The sequence below is a fragment of the Orbicella franksi genome, chromosome 1 (genome assembly GCF_964199315.1).
Source record: "Orbicella franksi chromosome 1, jaOrbFran1.1, whole genome shotgun sequence".
Taxonomy (NCBI): domain Eukaryota; kingdom Metazoa; phylum Cnidaria; class Anthozoa; order Scleractinia; family Merulinidae; genus Orbicella; species Orbicella franksi.
In genome coordinates, this window is record NC_138145.1 from 32,934,648 (window position 1) to 32,952,147 (window position 17,500).

At 37.1% G+C, this 17,500-nt stretch overlaps 2 protein-coding genes across 5 annotated transcripts in view; one reads left to right on the forward strand and one right to left on the reverse strand.

Moving 5' to 3' along the window:
* Positions 1 to 17,500, forward strand: part of LOC145479208 (integrator complex subunit 3-like) — a 306,674-nt gene that overhangs the window by 186,331 nt on the left and 102,843 nt on the right. For all 4 annotated transcript variants that reach the window (XR_014048403.1, XM_081457501.1, XM_081457510.1 and 1 more), the window contains 3 exons: positions 1,776 to 2,181; positions 4,480 to 4,537; positions 5,658 to 5,752. Coding sequence is in view for 3 of the 4 variants with exons in the window: in XM_081457501.1 (XP_081313627.1) it covers positions 1,776 to 2,181; positions 4,480 to 4,537; positions 5,658 to 5,752 (559 nt within the window). In the remaining variant the exon portion in view is untranslated. The remainder of the gene's footprint in view (positions 1 to 1,775; positions 2,182 to 4,479; positions 4,538 to 5,657; positions 5,753 to 17,500) is intronic.
* Positions 1 to 17,500, reverse strand: part of LOC145479884 (uncharacterized) — a 192,565-nt gene that overhangs the window by 77,198 nt on the left and 97,867 nt on the right. The window lies entirely within an intron of this gene.

The window sequence follows — 17,500 nt, forward strand, 5'->3', positions numbered from 1 at the left end:
GAACTACTTTTAAATGCACAGACTAAGACAAAGTGCATCCTGTGTTAGATCTTGTGAACTTTCAGCAACAGTCAGGACATTGACATCGAGTGAAGCGTTGTTGAATACCTGCAGAAAAGTATTCACAAGGCTGTTAACTTCAAGCCTGTAAGCCACGAAAAATACTCATGAAGTAAATTAAATTGTACAATCAAAATATTTTGTTTTTTTGGTATGAGCCCTTTAAATAAGCGCCGCCTTCAAATAAGGGCTGCCCTCGAATAAGTGCCGCACTGGAGACACGAAAAATTAAATAAGTGCCATGGTGCTTATTCGAGTAAATACAGTATCTCTAAAACAAGAAAAAAATATTCCAAAAAGGAAAACGCCATTCTTCTTTACTTTGAAAAGCCTTTCAAATAAGCAGCAATTATTTTTTACTTCATAGGCACTTTAAACAATTGGCGATTGGTAGGTGTATTTGAACTACAAGTGAAATAAATTTGGCTAAACTATCATCGATGCAGAATTTCCTTGCTGTAGGACTTGGCAAGAACACTTGGAGTTTGGTTCATCAAAAGATTGCACAATCCCACACAATTCCCTGCTTAATCGAAGTTTCTTTCTTTCCACACAGTTTGCCTTCAAAATTTGGCATAATTTTAATTTTCTTTCCTGCACCCTTTTAAAAGGCCAACTTGGAAATAAGATATTTAGTTCAAGTTACCGAAAGTGGTATAGTTATAAATTTGGAGACATATTTTGCACACTGTAAGAAACAAGTCACAGCTATGAGTCCTAAAACGTTTTCATTTTAAGTCACAGCTATGAGTCCTAAAACGTTTTCATCTGTCAGGGGGTGTGGTATTTTTTTCTGGGATAACTCAATTTATTTCAAAAATAAAGCTTTGTTAATTGTGTTACCACCCAGTCTTGGTTCTTGCCTCTCACTTGAAAACAATGAAATTAAATTTTAGTAATAGGCAAAGGACCCCTGAAAAGTAAAAAGAACCCCCAATTCTTTGGAACTGGGGGTCCCAAGGACCCTTAACTATCAAAACTAGTGGGAACTCTGTGGGTATTGTCTAGGCAACTGGACCTCATGGTAGGGTGGGCATGGATCACAATTTAACACAATAGAAAAGTAATCTATGAGATTGTTTTTAATACATGACATGCGCTAAAATACTGATTTATTTGTTAATTTTTAATTTTGAATGACCTTGGGGTTTTATAAAATTTAGAGTGAATTTGGTTAGCTGCAGTAATGTTCCTTGTGTCCTTATGAAACTTGTATCTTATTAGTATTTAGCATATGCTGAAGTTGTGGCTTGTGTTCATTCTACCCTATGGTCTCTTCATCAGATACAGTACGCCTCATTAATGTTTTATCCAAACATGTATTAAACAAATTGAAATAGCTGTTTATCCACACAGAAGTAGAGTTTTAAATTTTTAAAAGCCTGAGCATGAGCCCATCTCCCTTAGTAAATCTGAATTAAGTCTCCGTTCATTAAGAATTCTTTATTAATAAATAGAAGAGAAAAAGAAACATGCCCAGAATCATATGCCTGGACTTACAATTTTATATAACTAACTGCTATAAAGCTTATATAGCACAGCTATATCAGCTTATATAGCAGATATAAAGCTTATATAGCAGAGCTATATAAGCTTATATAGCAGAGCTAATAGACCCCATGTCTGTTTGTTGGTCTGGCTAGAATGGGATACAAAATATCATAGTTATTGTTATGCTTTGCCATTCTTTGCCTTGCATATTATTTAACTTGAAGGTTCAAAACTTGAGGAATCTTCCACTTCAGCATTTAGCAAAGTGGAAAGCTCTTCTGCTTCACCGTCAAATGACATCCTGGGTTCCCTGGGCTCAAGAATGATGGAGGCAGACACAGGTAGCAGCACAAAGGATGCTGAACTAGTTGATAGTGGTGTAGATGAGGAAATGGAGCCACCTGATGAAGAGGCTGTGTTCTCAGACCCTGATGAAGAGGATGAAAGAGACATAACACCTGTCAAATCAGAGAGCTCTAAGGAGAAGGATTATGAGTTTAAACCAATTGAAAAGGAAGGCATGGATGACAATGAGGAAGGGGACAGTAATGAGGACATCACCGAGCTTGAAGATCTTGAAAATTTAGGAGATGAATTGAAAGAGCTGATCATTAAATTCTCCCAGGAGAGGTTTGCTATAACTTTGCCATAATGTTTGATTTCCTCACTCTTATAACTGTTAAACTACATGTATCTTTGTGCTCAATTGTACTCATTAAATTTAAAAACGGAATTAAAGATCATTAATTTTTTATTTCATTTGCTACAGAAAAGACTTGATGTTTATTTTCCTTAAGAGTGTGTCCATGAGAAAACCAGGCAGAACCAGGCAATGGTTTAAAGCTTTAATCAAGCTTTAGCACACGGTCATCTTAATATAACCTGGAGACAAGGAATAATCAAAGTTGTGCCCAAGAAACAAACTAAACTTTACTTGGAAAACTGGAGACCAATATCCCTTCTTAAAATTGACTACAAAGTAGCAGCGAAGACTATAGCAGGTAGAATTTCCAAAGTTCTTCCCAAACTGGAAATGTTAAAAACCGAAACATCGGCCAAAATGTAAGGCTAGTTAAAGACAATACATGTAATGAAAATAACATCCTTAGAAAACATTCCCAGTATGGCAATTTTCATCGATTTTAAAAAAGCCTTTGATTCTGTGGATTGGAATTTCTTAGCTAAAGCTCTAGAAGCCTTTAACTTCGGTCCACAAATCCGAAAGTGGATTAAGACGTTCTATACCAATATCAGTGGCTGTGTTGTTAACTATGGGCACTCTTCAGAGTTTTTTAACCTGCAAAGAGAAGTCAGACAAGGCTGTCCTCTGTCTGGTATTCTCTTTGTTCTATGCACGGAAATTTTAGCACAGGCAGTTATCAGAAATAATGATAACATCAAGGGAATTCAAATCTATTACAAAGAATGTAAAGTATCTCAATATGCAGATGATACTACCACTTTCGTGTCTGATGCATCCTCTGCGGAAAACCTTTATGAAATATTGTGAATCTTCCATGATGTTTCAGTATGGCTAGGGTCACATAGATACAACACCTTGACACCTTTTGATACAGCTTGGCCTTCAGAACCAATATACACTGTACACACTGAGAATCTATTGCAATTATAATGAACACATTTGTTTCAAAAAATATTTTGAGCAAAAATTAGACTCCATGAAAAACCTTCTAAATCTTTGACAGTCAAGAAACCTTACCTTGTATGGTTGAATAACCATTCTTAAAAGCCTTGCCCTCTCCAAGATTGTCTACAATACATCTTTACTCACCTTCCCCTTGGAATTTGCATCTTTGTTTAAATCGGCTATCTCTGAGTTTGTTTGGAATAAAAAACCTAAAATCAAACACACCACAATGATTGGTCCAAAAATTAAAGGTGGCTTAGACCTACCAGATTTCAAAATAATGAACAATGCTCTTAAGGTCACTTGGATAAAAAGACTACACGAATGCAGCGGTAATGTAAGTTGGAGCCACATACCTCTTTCGCTTTGAAAATACGCAGGAGGTTCTTTTTTATTTGAATGGAACTATGATTTAAAATATCCCATTAAATTTTACAAAGACATCTTGTATATCTGGCAGACAATAAACCAACACACTCACAAAAACAAAGAACAAATACTAAACGAAATCTTGTGGAGTAACTGCTTTATTAAAATCGAAAGTTTCTCTGTCTGTTACAAAGTTGGCATAAAGCAGGAGTGATCAGAGTCAAAGACATTTTTTGTGAAAATAACTTCTTAACTTTCAATGAGTTTTGCCGCAAGTTCACAATCAAAACTAATTTTCTCGCATATTACGGCTTATGCAACTCAATTCCTCAAAAATGGATTCACTTGTTAAAAGAAACTAACCCAGACACACCTATTAATTTAGAATACGTGGGGGAAATACCTTTAAGCAAGTTTTCCTGCTCTCTCTGGATTCGAATCTTCTGCCACATTTTTTTCGACATTTTGAGAATGTCACAAAATGTTGCTCTGAAAATATTTGAAAAAAATGTCTCAAGTGCTTCTTTTCGCCAATTTTATAATAAAACTGATGGGAAAATACTAAGGTAGATATTTCTTGTTGATTTCAAGTTAGGTTAAGACAGAAATATGGCTTTTGTGTTTTAGTGGATGTTCATGAAATGGCCAAAAATCAATACTAAATTAATTAATAATTAAATATGCATAACTTAGTGGTAAATGGCCATTTTTGGAGGGGTCCCCCTAACTTAAAAGGAATAAAATATTTTGACCTAATTTTTTGCCATAATCATTGACTTGCCAAACCCAACATTTGTGCCAAGTTTGAGTGAAATCGGTGATTTGAGCTGTATCACCTCCTGCCTGGTTCTGTCTGGTTTTCTCATGGACACACTCTTAAAAGTTGAGTTTGATTGTATTTCTCTCTACAGTGATTCTTCAGTGCGATGCAATATAATGGAGAATGTCCTTAAGAGCATTGCATCCCTGGTAAGTCATAAAGTCTGCATACGAGCCAAGTGGCCCATCAGGCCGGAGCTTATCCTGGTTTCTGTAACATGAAGCGACTAGGAGGATTTCTACTCCCCCCTGGATGGGATGCTAGTCCATCGCAGGGTTACCCCCAGCATTAAGTTCGCCGGTACCCATTTATACACCTGGGTGGAGAGAGGCACTGTGAGAGCAAAGTGTCTTGCCCAAGAACACAACACAATGTCCCCGGCCAGGGCTCGAACCTGGACCGCTCGATCCGGAGACGAGCGCACTAACCATGAGGCCACCGTGTCATATCATTACCCAAATTTTAATGTTTATCAGAAGTAGTTTTCCAAAGGGAAACGATAGGTATTTCTCTTAAATGTAAAACTGTAGCACTATTACTATGATATCGATGCCAATCTGCAACTTTGAGAAGTTTTGCACATGTTGTTAGCTAGGCCTAATAGACAGGGTCTTCTTCAACATGTACATAGATCCCATAGTGAGCCTTTAAAGCTCTGTAAAGTAATTAGGATGACTAGGCAAGATCATGGACTATACAGGTAAAACAGGAAGGCTCAGATACATTGTGATCAAGACTCAAAGAACAATGCTGAAAGAGGACTTTATTTCATTTTCTAGTTTCATACATAATGTATTAGAAAGAAAGGATGGAATTTTCTTTTAAAGTAAAGAGGTTAATTTTACACGAATGTTTACTTTGAGGCTAAGATTTAGTGTCCGGTGTCCGTATTATAGGGGATATTTTTATACGAATAATGTATCTATAAGCATTTTGCTGGCAACCAATGAACTCTCCATATTAGAGAGGTTGACGTCAGGAGAGGATGGACTATGCTGTTGTTTCAAATGGAAGTACATATTACTAGCAACAACAGAGCAACTTAAAAACTAGATCTCATCTTAGTGGCAAGGTATTGTCCAAATCATGCAACTAGTTACTATTATCTATACATACATACATACAATGTACATACATTCAGACAGACAGACATAAACTATATTTAAAAGTTTATTTAAACTTTATCTGTACGTTGATAATCAGTAACACATTTTCATGATTTGTTGCTGCTGTACGTATAATTTTTGTTGTTGCTGTGTTGCGTTGCAGGAGGAATTTGAAGATGACACAGCAAAGTCTCTGGCTGTTTGTCTCAACTTTTGCTTGGTAGATGATTTAATTACTTCATGTATTTTGAAAGACAGGTGTGTGACAATGAATAACTTTCACTGGTTATAGTTTATTTATCAGTTAATAATTGGCTTACTTTTTAAGGTGATGTCGATGAAGGCCTCACAATCAAAATCACAGTGGAGATCAAGTAATACTCCTTCAATGCCTTCTAATTAACCTTTTTTGTTCAATTTAGAAATGCTATTTACTCTTTTAACTTTTCCCAAAATTCCACAGGCCATTAATACCATAAAAGTCCTAATGTAAAATGAAAAAGTTCATGTACTGGCTGCATGGCACTAATACAAAACAGTATCTTAAATTTTACCATAATACTTGATAGAAAGTGTTTGATCAAGAGAGATGTTTAGTGCAGCATATACATAAACTTATGCTATATAGAGTGGAAAAAGTTAATGCAAATGCTGTATTCTTAGTTTAATTTGTGGCATGAAATAAAATAGTTTTAAATATATTGACTCATCCCAGCCTTAGATTACAGTGCGGTTTACACTTTGTCTGACAAGGATTTAGCTGAAGAAAATGAATTGTTAGACATAATTATGGTGAATAACCTATTTAACAATTAGATTGTGAGCTTGAGATTTCTATCATGCATGGAAATTGAGAGTGAATAATCTAATTGTCGTATAAATCTGCTAGCCATTCAAAATTCTATCTAAAGAAAGGTAAGATGTGGACACCATTTGGTCAACAACCAAACACATGCTAGGTTACTGACTATCTTCAACAGAATACATCGTGAGTAAAATAAATATTGATTTTGAAAAATTAGCACTGAGGAAGGGCTAGGCTTGAAACATCTGCTAAATACAGTAATTGACTTTTTGGCACTATTTTATTACTATCTAGAACTTTAGGTGGAGATTAGCATAGCCAATGAGAGAACGACATTCATGATACAACACTATTTAGATTGTGTGGTTCCAGAAAATATCCATACCCCCCACAGAGGGGTTTTTCCAGTTTGACCCCCCACCCCCCAGGATCTTCCGTTCCAGGGGGCTTCACGGAACTGCCGCCACCCCCTGGAATTTCCATGATTTTTTTACTTGGGGCCCCCCCTACACCTCGGAAATTCCATATCCATAAATAACAAGACTTAACTCCTTAAGTGTACTAAAATTCAGCCGCAGCTGTTTATAGTTACATTGTAGATGAAGACATACTTTTTCATGGTAGACTGCAGACGCGGCACGTTCCTTCATGTCATGTTAAAATGTTTGAACCAGCATTTGAACTAATGTTTTTCAGTGTTTAGTCTTTCTGGCATAGGATTAAGCGTTTATTTCGGTTTATTTGCCTGAAATTTTGTTTATTTAAGGTGGATTTCTTACGTTTGAATCGCATAATTGACAGGCTCATCAAGACGCGAGTTCTTTTCTAGCTTTGACTCGAGTGTGTGTTGTTTATTCGAGCGAAAGCACTCATTCATTGTCAATTGCAACCATTGTGTTAGCGGTGTTGACAGAGTCAAATCAGCTCAAATCAAACCAATAAGTGCACTTTGTGAGTAGAGTTCTGAAAACTTGAAGCAAAACAAATATTAATAACATTGTGTCTAGATGCCTGGCAGCTGGGAAGTGTTCTCAAAAACCTAGCCTACCCAGCAGTCTGAAATTAGTATAGAAATCCCACAGAATAACTCATTTAATTCTTCGTACAACTGTACAGTAGATCTTTGTTTAGCAATGTCAAGCAATTGCAACTATTATTTTAGCTTTTTATGAATTTGGGGATACTATAAGATCTTGAGGCTTTGACACAGAAAATTTTCATGTTCTGACTCTAGGTCAACTCTTATAGAATAATATCTTCAAAAATCCCAATTGAAACTGGTTCTGAGAGTACTCAATATTTGTTCAGAAATGCCAAGCAATTCTAAATAATGTTTTGGTTTTGTAGTGAACAAATTCTTGGCATGGTTGTTCAAAACACTAGATACCCACAAAAATTCATAGGTAATCAATTTCAGAAAAAATTATTGTTACAAGTATCAATTGATGGAACTCAGAAAGGAGCCCATGTCTTAAAGTCGGGCTAATGAACTAATAAAGCAGGAGCTGTGGAAGGAAAGGCTTGATCCTGGCCTTTATGGTATCCATAGTCTTAGAGCAGGGGAGCATCGGTGGCAGCAGCCCTGGGTTTTACCTGATAGGCTGTTCCAACGGCAGGGAGGATGGTGTAGTGAGAAGTTCAAAAATAACTACATCCAGGAGTCCCTGGAGTTGCTGTTAAAAATTACTAAGGCCATGCCATTCAAGGCTGAGAACTGTATGGACTGTTAGGCCATTTTCTGCAAAGGTGCTAACGTTTAGGTTCTAGTCAAACTTTGGATCAAGTGTTGTATCTGGACTGGTTACGATATGTCGTGCGTTTTCCATACAGTTTTAGAGTTTTTGACAGTGGAGTATTGTCTCTATCTTGTTCAGACTTCCTCATTAGTGACATTGGACAGTAGCAATAGGTCAAGAAGTACTGTATGAATTTGTTCCTTCTGTTCGGTTTCGACTTTTTTGCTACTCTATGCTTTGTGACGTTGCGGCAGTCAGCTTGACATGGCTACCAGCGGTGTGTGAGAAGAGTAATTTTTCACTGGCTGAGTGAAATGAAATAAGTGAAAAATGGGGCCACTGGGGCCTGGGTATAGGTCATGTGACCTATCAGGCAGGCAGTTGTTTTTGTTACGTCCGCCATTGCTGACTTTCCCGCCCACCCACCCAAAAATTTTAAGTTTTTATACAATACCAGTAGAATGTACTAGCCTTGAACTTTTTTCATTATTTCCAGTCTTAAGCGTAATGCTACTTGTATTAGCTGTGATTTTGCAATAAAGGTCAGGTGGCGGCGGTCAGCTTGACATGGCTATCAGCAGTGTGTGAGAAACAAAAGTACATTGTTTCCATGGGCAAATGAAACAAATAACTAAATTAATGTGTGTAATAATTAAATAACTCCTACTATACACTCCTATTTTCATCGCTACTAGTTAAACCAGAAAATATGTCAAGAGTTTACATTGAGATTGACTATAAATTCAGCAGCCATGCAAGAATTGAAGAAAAATTGCTTCCCTCCTCACCTCCCATCCCCCCCAAAAAGGGTTACATGATAGTTTAAAAAAACAAAGTAAGTGACATTAAGCTCACCTACGTGTATCCCCCTTTTGCATTTTTTTTTTGCGCATGAATACAAGTTCAGTGGAAATTATCTTTGCTTGTTATGTGTAATATCATATATAACATTATGTTGTTAGAGTTAATGTAACTCGAAAAGACTGGAGTTATTTCTCATTTATTGCCATAACAATCAACCAAAATAGCATACTTAATTGACTCTTTTAAAACTTGTGTACATCTCTATGCTTTTCACCTGAAGTTTGACTGCATAATCTGCATGAAACTGCACTAATTAACGCAGGTTTCATTAATGCAGGTTTTTGTTGGCTTCGTCGCAAATTTCATCTGCACGTGGCGGCATGTTGTTGCTAGCTGACAAATCTGTCATGCACTTGACATGTCCCGGATGTTATGTTTATAGTAATTTTATTCGATTCCCACTTAATTGAAATATATTTCAAGGAAAATACTTGCTTTTTGAACAATACAGCGAATTCACGACTTTTTGTCTCTTAGGATTTGTGGTGATTTTCTGCCAATCTGTGGCTTTTAGGATTTACCTTGCTTTGTCTGCACAGTGTGACGGAGTGAAGGCGTGACACAACCTTTCACATGGAAATTGTCGATTTTGTCACTTTGTGCGACTGTAATATGCGAAAGCTACACAGGAATTGGTAGTAGAAATCTAAAGGATAACAAATTCTTAACAACAACAAAAGAAATTATTATTTTACACGGGGAGGGGGGTTTCACAAACCCATGCCTTTTTTCACTTTCCCCAACTCCTCTTTGGATTTCGGGAGATTTTCTGCCATTTCGTTGTTCCACGATTCCATCTTTTAGGATTTGGGGTCATTTTCCACTGTTCCGCGATTCCATCTTTTAGGATTTGGGGTCATTTTCCGCCGTTCCGTCATTCCAGCTTTTAGGGTCGCCCGAATTCACAGCCCCAAGGTATTCAAAAGGAACATTGAGGCTGGAGATAGAGTGTACCAGTTGCGAGATGCCAAGACTTTTAGTTATTAGGCACCTTCCAAGTAATGTAAGACTCCGACAGTTCTGTATATCAAGGATGGTCTTCAGTTTTTGCTATTTTAACATAATTTTAAGCAGGCGAATTGGTTTTTCTGGCCATTGAAATCCAAAGGGTTTGTCGTGTCTATGTCTCCATGATCCCAGCCACAGAGCTTTAGTTTTTGACAGGTTCAATTTCAGGCCAGAGATATCACCCAAATTGTCCAATACGGTGATTGCTTTGTTAACTGAATTGCAGTTACTTTTAAAAAGGGTGGTATCATCAGCAAACTGGCTTAATTTTAATTCCTTACTGAAAATGTTTATACCCTGAATGTCTATATCTTGCCTGATTTTGCATGCTAGTAATTCTGCAGCCAAGATAAATAGACAAGGAGATAGAGGGCAGCCTTGTCTCACTCCTCTTGACAAGCGAAAATAGTTTGTGCAGAAACATTGTTTATGACTGCACTTTCTACGTTGGCATAAAAAATGGAAATCCAGCGTTGAATGCTTTCCCCAAAATTAGATAGCGCAATAGTTCTTTGTATAAATTCCCATTCAATTGTATTGAAAGCTTTTCAAAAAATCAAGCTGTAAAAGGATACCAGGAATGTTGCAGAGCTTTGTTTATTGACAAATATCATTAATAATTATTAGCCTAATGTTTTGTTCGATGTATCTACCTTTTATGAAGCCTGTTTGGTCAGGGTTGATTAGAAGACTTGAGACTTTTTTCAATATCTTGGTAATAACTTTTGATGCAATTTTATAGTCTACATTTAATAGCGTTATCAGGCACCATTAGCAAGTGTGGAGAGGTCGGAGTCCTCTTTGGGTATGAGTGTAATTACACCTCTCCATTGTGAGGGTGCCATTTCACCCGCTCTGTATGAAGCGTTGAAACTGTCAACAAGATCCTGACCCAAAAAATCAAAAAAGCAGTTGTAAAATTCCCAAGTAAATCCATCCTCGCCTGGTGATTTACCTCTACCAAATGTGCATAAAATATCTTTACACTCCTTAAGAGTGATTTCTCTTTCTAACTCACCCACCGACTCTTCAATTCTGGGTAGTTCTAAATTTTCGATGAAGCTTGTAAATGGTGCCTTTTCAACACTTTTCAAGTATAGAGCTCTTTATAAAATATTTCAATTTCCTCTAGTATTTCTTCTTCTTTGGTCGCTGACTTACCCTTGGGATGCTTCAACTCCTTTATCGTTTTATGATTGTAATTTCATTTCTCTAGGTTGAAGAAATATTTGGTAGGTTTTTCACCCTGCTCAATCCATCTAATGTTTTAGAATGAACGATTGAGCCCTTTCCCCTGTTTTCATAGATGAGGCAAAGTTCCTGTTTCAACTGGGTATGATCAGCTTAACAAAAGCTTAACCAAAAATACATGCGTTTTGATGGCCAAGTCAGGTGAAACGACAAAAAAGACAATAGGTGTTCATGTGGAGAACAATAGAAATCATTCCACACTTCCCTAACAACCAACAAAAGTAAAAATAGTTTTCAAAGTTACCTTCCAAACCCCTGGTTGTTAGGGAAGTGTGGGATGGATTCTTTTGTTTTGCACATGAAATGTTATTGTTTTTTAACGATTCATGTGATTTGAACACAGTCATCCGAAAACCTGTCCTTCTTGAATTGTCTATCTACAAGCACAATATAATCTCTGATGGCAGAGGTGGGTGTCCTAATAAACAACGTTAAATTTGCATAACGAGCACTTCTGTTTACATTTCTTTTTTAACTAGACACTGTAAGAGTGTTTACTCAGGCGTCGAACGGCAGTATCAAATCGTACTTTATGAAAACACGTATTGGTCACGATAAAAACAAATTAAAGAATCAGGATATTTTAGCACAAGAGTTACTATTCAAGTTGCTTCGTTGAGTATCCTCCTAATCCAATCGCAAGTTGTGAGTTTAAACCATTTTGGTTCAAGAATGAAGCACAGCTGTCTACACACTTATGGGGAACTTGTTCGCAAAGAATTTTCGAGGTCTTTTTACAACTTATGGTAATTACATTGTACATGCTAGCAGAAATTGTACAAAGTTCATTTACTGGTCGTGGAGATCCGAATAAATTGTGCAGCTAAACATCTTTGCCGTGTTGCTATCTTAAAGCCTTTTCACGAGTCATATTTCCCAACAGCCCTATGACAAGGCTTAAATAGCATCGTACTTAATTTGCATAAACTTTCAAGTTGTGTTTTTTTGCGCATAATTTCCAAGAATTTGCCACCCTTAATGCAGTTTATGAATAAATATTTAACCTACATATTCTTATTGAATCAAGGCAGGAGTATTTTTAGAAAGGAGCTCATTTCTAAGGGGAAATGCAGCATTCTGTTTTGCTATTTAATTTGGTTTCATACTTGTGTAGTTCATGTCACGCAACATGATTTTCTTAAGCAGTCAGACACAGTTTTCTAAAAGAATTGGCGATTGCTAAGACTGCTAAATATATTTGAACTACTAGTGAAATAAACTTGGCTAAACTATCGTCAATGCAGAGAACATTGGTTTGTCAATAGTCCCGCACAATTCCCCACACAATTTGCCTCCAAAATTACACATTTTTTTTCCCTGTACCCTACTAGAAAGCCAGCTAACTTGGAGGTAACATATTTAATTCAAGTTACCAAAAGTCTTATCTTTAAAAATTTGGAGATCGGCATATTTCACGCAGTGCAAGAAACAAATCGCATGTTTTTAATGAGCTACCAGTCCAAAATCGTTTTGCATTTACAGTATTGTGCAAAAGTAATGCAAACGTATTTCACCGAAATTCACGGCTTTTCTTGGCTTTTTGACAAAAAAATATTGAATTATGATGGAAGCAAATTTTCAACGAAAAGTCACGATAATTCGCAATGCCTATTGTTTCCAACTATGTGAATTTCCAAACAACAATTCACTTGGAACAAAATTGACTTAGAATTTTCTAGCAAAAAATCTTTCTGTTCGATAAATGACTTCGAACATTTTAGCGAAATTGCGCTCTTTATTAGCTCTGCTCGAACATTCCCAAGCATTTTGTGGATGACAATTTGCCAAGTTCGAATTTGCCACGATGATTCTTTTCTGCTGTCATCTCACATTGGGTAAGCTTGTCTGTTTACATAACGGTTCTTTAAGACTCAACTGGATATACTTCAAAGTTTCCTTTACTTTTCAGTTTACATAAAAAGCATCACAGCTCTTACACAATTATTCTTCGGTTGTTTCTTGGCTCACATTTGTAGGCCACAAAGGGCACTCGTCGACACAAGCCATGTTTTTGTAACCCAGACTCTGTGCGAAGTTGTTTTTGTATTACCATAGCAACCGCTAGTGTTCGATAGTGCTAATGTGCATTACACAATCATTCCTGTTGAAACTCTTTTGTGGTAGACTACTCAGCAAATCTCAAATCGCAGTAATAACAAAACTAAAACCAAAGTAATTGCCTGATTACTTTATTTTGACACTCAGTTGAAAACTGCTTCATTTGCTATTGTTTTGATCGAGGAAACCCTATTACTTTCTTTTTACTAGTATGAAATTGTTATAACCCCCAACTCCCTTTCTCCCAAAACTGTGCATCTCGATCTTGCTACATTTTTCTCAGCCTTTTACCTAGACTCAAAGAAAAGTCCTTCGTCTTATTTATTCACAACCTGCCAGACGAAGGACAATCGTGGCTCACTTGGCCGCTTAGCGACCCTCACACGGCCCCTACACGGCCTAAAACCTCGCAGCTCCCACATGTGGGTTAAATAATGCAAAACATGAGACAACAACATTGAAAAACTTAAAACACATCCCAATGTTCAATGATTGCGGTCTTGTAAAATGTAAAGGTTCTTATTTCAAAAATAACTTAACGCCAGGTTTACACAACCAGTTTTTGTGAGAAACATGTTTGACTGTGCACACAGCACAGCAAAAATTTTGTTTACAGTTCAAAGTTTAGTGTGCCAGTAATGATTGGACAGCAGAAATATGCACAATACCAAAGACCAATGTGGTAGCAAAATTTGCCACAGTTTATGTTATTTGCCACAAAAAGCTAGCACACACAGCTTTTAATAAACAAATATGTTTGTGACATAAAAATTGGCTAACTTACATCTACAAAAGCGGCAGTAATGGAATCTAAATTTTCCGTGTCCCTTGTGTCTTGGTTGTAGCAATGTCTCATTTACCTAAGCAGACTAATGGTTTGATCAAGAACTTCGGCATGCGCTTCTGCAACTTCTGAGTCAAAATTCTCAAAAATTATTTCCGTTTTATCCAAGATGTCTGCAAGAAACTTAGGAAAGTCAACTTCTAAAATTAATCTAGTTCTCCTTCGCCTGCCATGTTTTCAGTGCTCTCTAGTGCTCGGTTACTCTTGTTCCTGTTGGCCGCACTCGGCCCAGGAAGATTGCATCAATATTTGAGGTGTTGGATTGAATCAATATTTGAGGTATTGGATTGAATCAATATTCCAGGTATTGGGTTGCATCAATATTCGAGGTATTGGATTGAATCAATGTTCCAGGTATTGGATTGAATCAATGTTTTAGGTATTGGATTGAATCAATATTCCAGGTATTGGATTAAATCATGAAAATTAAAAGATTGAATTGAACCAAAAATTTTATTTACCATTGGATTGAATGCCTTTTTCTATCTTTAAATAAAACCATTATTTAAAGGATTAAACATATATTGCAAGGATTAAATTTTGCTACAAATGGCTTGCCATAAGACAGCAAAACAAACAACTTACTCCGGCTTCAGCGTGTGTTATAAGTACTCTTTTCTTGTGAACGTCTCACTTTCCCAACAACATCTATACCGAAGGCCAAACCACTGTGGGCTCGTAAGTTTTCCAAGTTTGTCGACATCCGCAGACATGGCGTTCAAGTGACATGGCACATGGCTGGGCATAAATACGAACCACTAGGTCGATGCTTATGGTCGATATGGAAGCAGAAAATGCTTGAAATAAGCTTATTGCCTTTAAACCCGGCAATGATTCAGTTTACAAGGTAAGACGTCCTAAGACTGTTTTGTACGATTCAACTGTGGAACCAATCAAGACATGCACTGCTCATGCTAAAAACACGCAAAAGACATTTGAGAACTGTTGAGTTTTAGTTCCAAAACGAAATGTAATGTTTCATAAAATAAACATTTTGTCTCCGAAAGTTCTGTCTCATTTCTACGTTGTTTGTTTTGGAAAAGCAGGCTTCTGTAAACATTGTCACGTCAACAGACTTGACCTACTTGTGGAATTGGCACCCAGTTCTACCAATCAGTACGCAGGTTTGAAAATCAAAGTTGCTAAAACAAGGTTTACGAGTCTGTGTTTAAGAAATTACTTGTGAGGTAATCACTTTTTTCGTTGTGTGATGCAACACGACAGGGATATACGACTCGCCCATACTCAGACCTCCGCCATTTCTGAACACACCCACGAGACCGGCCACTATCCTATCTGGAATGAGGTCAAGTTTATTGATCGAGATCCTCACTGGTACACATGTAGGGTCAAGGAAGCTATTCACATAAGACTTCACCCTAACAACATCAACAGGGATAGTGGAATTGAAATTCCTGAAGCATGGATACCCACAATCAAGAAACACAACAACAGGAGAACGGTACAACAGCCGACCACTGAGGGAACAGCTACTCGCCGGAACAATGGAACAATAGGAGGATCGAAATGCACCAATCACAGCCGACCTTTGTGATATAAATGATACCGTGCAATCAGTCGACCTTATCGCCTGAAGAAGACTAGCAGTAAGCAGTCGAAACGTCGCGATCTACATCTCAAGTGACTACATCGTGAGACAAACGATAATACACTTTATTATTGCCTTTTTTTCGTTGGAAATAGCCAATTAAACTGATGGATCATTGAATATATTTTCGATAGTTTATTTGCATACACTTGCTCGGCAATGTCATTCATCACGGATCATGTCATAAAAATTCGCTGTTTTGAATTACGCTATCTCGAATTTTCGTTTGGTGACCACGAAAATTTGCTACTTCGAATTGTACTTTCGAAAGTTTGACGACTCTTCATGGAAAATGTGCGAGAACAAAGGACAAATTTCGATGAATTTCGTTTGCATTACTTTTGCACAATACTGTAACTCGTTTCATTGCAATATGATTTGTCTTACTGCAGTGTTCTAAATAATATCAGCAGTAGCCACATGCAATCATTGACTGCCTATTGTTTCAGTGTTCTTGTAGTTTGAAGTAATACCGTGATCGGCTCAGTTGTTATCTCAAAAGAACGTTTCAAGCTTGACCTTTGCTTACCTGGCTGGCTTTCAAGCAGTATAATTCGTGGACCAACCCTTTCCAAAAACGATCGACATCTTTGTATGCGAGATGAACATATAAGGCGCGATTCTCACCAAAACTTTCTTCGCAAAACACCGCATTCTGTCACGAAGAGCAAGCAATGTCGCATTTCTCGTCCCCAGTTTCTATGGTCTACGCATGGAACACCTGGGACCATGACCCCTCTTTTGGCGACCAAAGCGCTTGCATTTTATGACTCGGGCTTTGCTATGGAAGCCCGAGTAATAGGAATATTTGCAAGCTGTTGTGGATCCATTCATTTCATGATGTCAACAATATCATTTGTTTCCCATACAGACCAGAAACCATTGCTCCTATGTTCGGCTTTTGAGTATACAGGCATCACATAATTGTTTTAAATGGCATGTCACACCTGCCCACACGCCAACGTGACAATATTTGTCACACCTGCCCACTTGCCAATGTGACATGCAGTGGTGGCTTATTTTAAGATACCGGTATGCTGCAGCAAAATGGTATATGTCAACTGCCCCTCTAACTACTTATCATGTAACATATTGTTATATACCTTTATTCACTTTCTTAAGATGGATGTAAGTTGATCATTAAGAGCTAGCCATGATTGGTGATAGTCATTGAAATTACATATTTAACAATTAGATTATGAGCTCGAGATTTCTATGAGGTGATAGTTGATAAGGCCAAAGGCCAAATCAGCTATCACCTGATAGAAATCAAGAGCGAATAATCTAATTGTCTTCATAGAATTCTAACTGAAATTTATTTCAAATAACAGTTTCCAGTTATTTCTTGACGTATTATTAAACTTTGTGCCTTAGAAAGATCGCTTGGATTAATTGTCATTTGAAATTGCAGTTGTGTGCATGCACACATCATTTTTTCAGGAATTCCAAGTTTTTAAAGTCTCAAAACCGTAAATGTCCTTCTTTTAGTCGTCTCAGGAATTTTTTAATTAGCCATTTACATCAAAATATTCCTCCAAAACTTTAGGAAAATGGAAAAAACATCGGTATTTTGAAGATGAACTCCAGCCACTGCACACTAATGCCTGATAGTGTGTAATGGCTTAGCCAATCAGATTGCAGCATTTGCATTAGTGTTTAGGTAGAATTCTACTAATGTATTTTAGTCAGATCAGTGATGGGGTATTTTGTTTGAATGGCTAGTTTTCTTTTGGAACATAGACTCTCTAAGCGGGTTTAAAGAATCAGATTAGTTAACACCAGCTGAAGTGCTACTGAAACAAAATTTTCGTATGTGAGAGTTTTGCTTGGT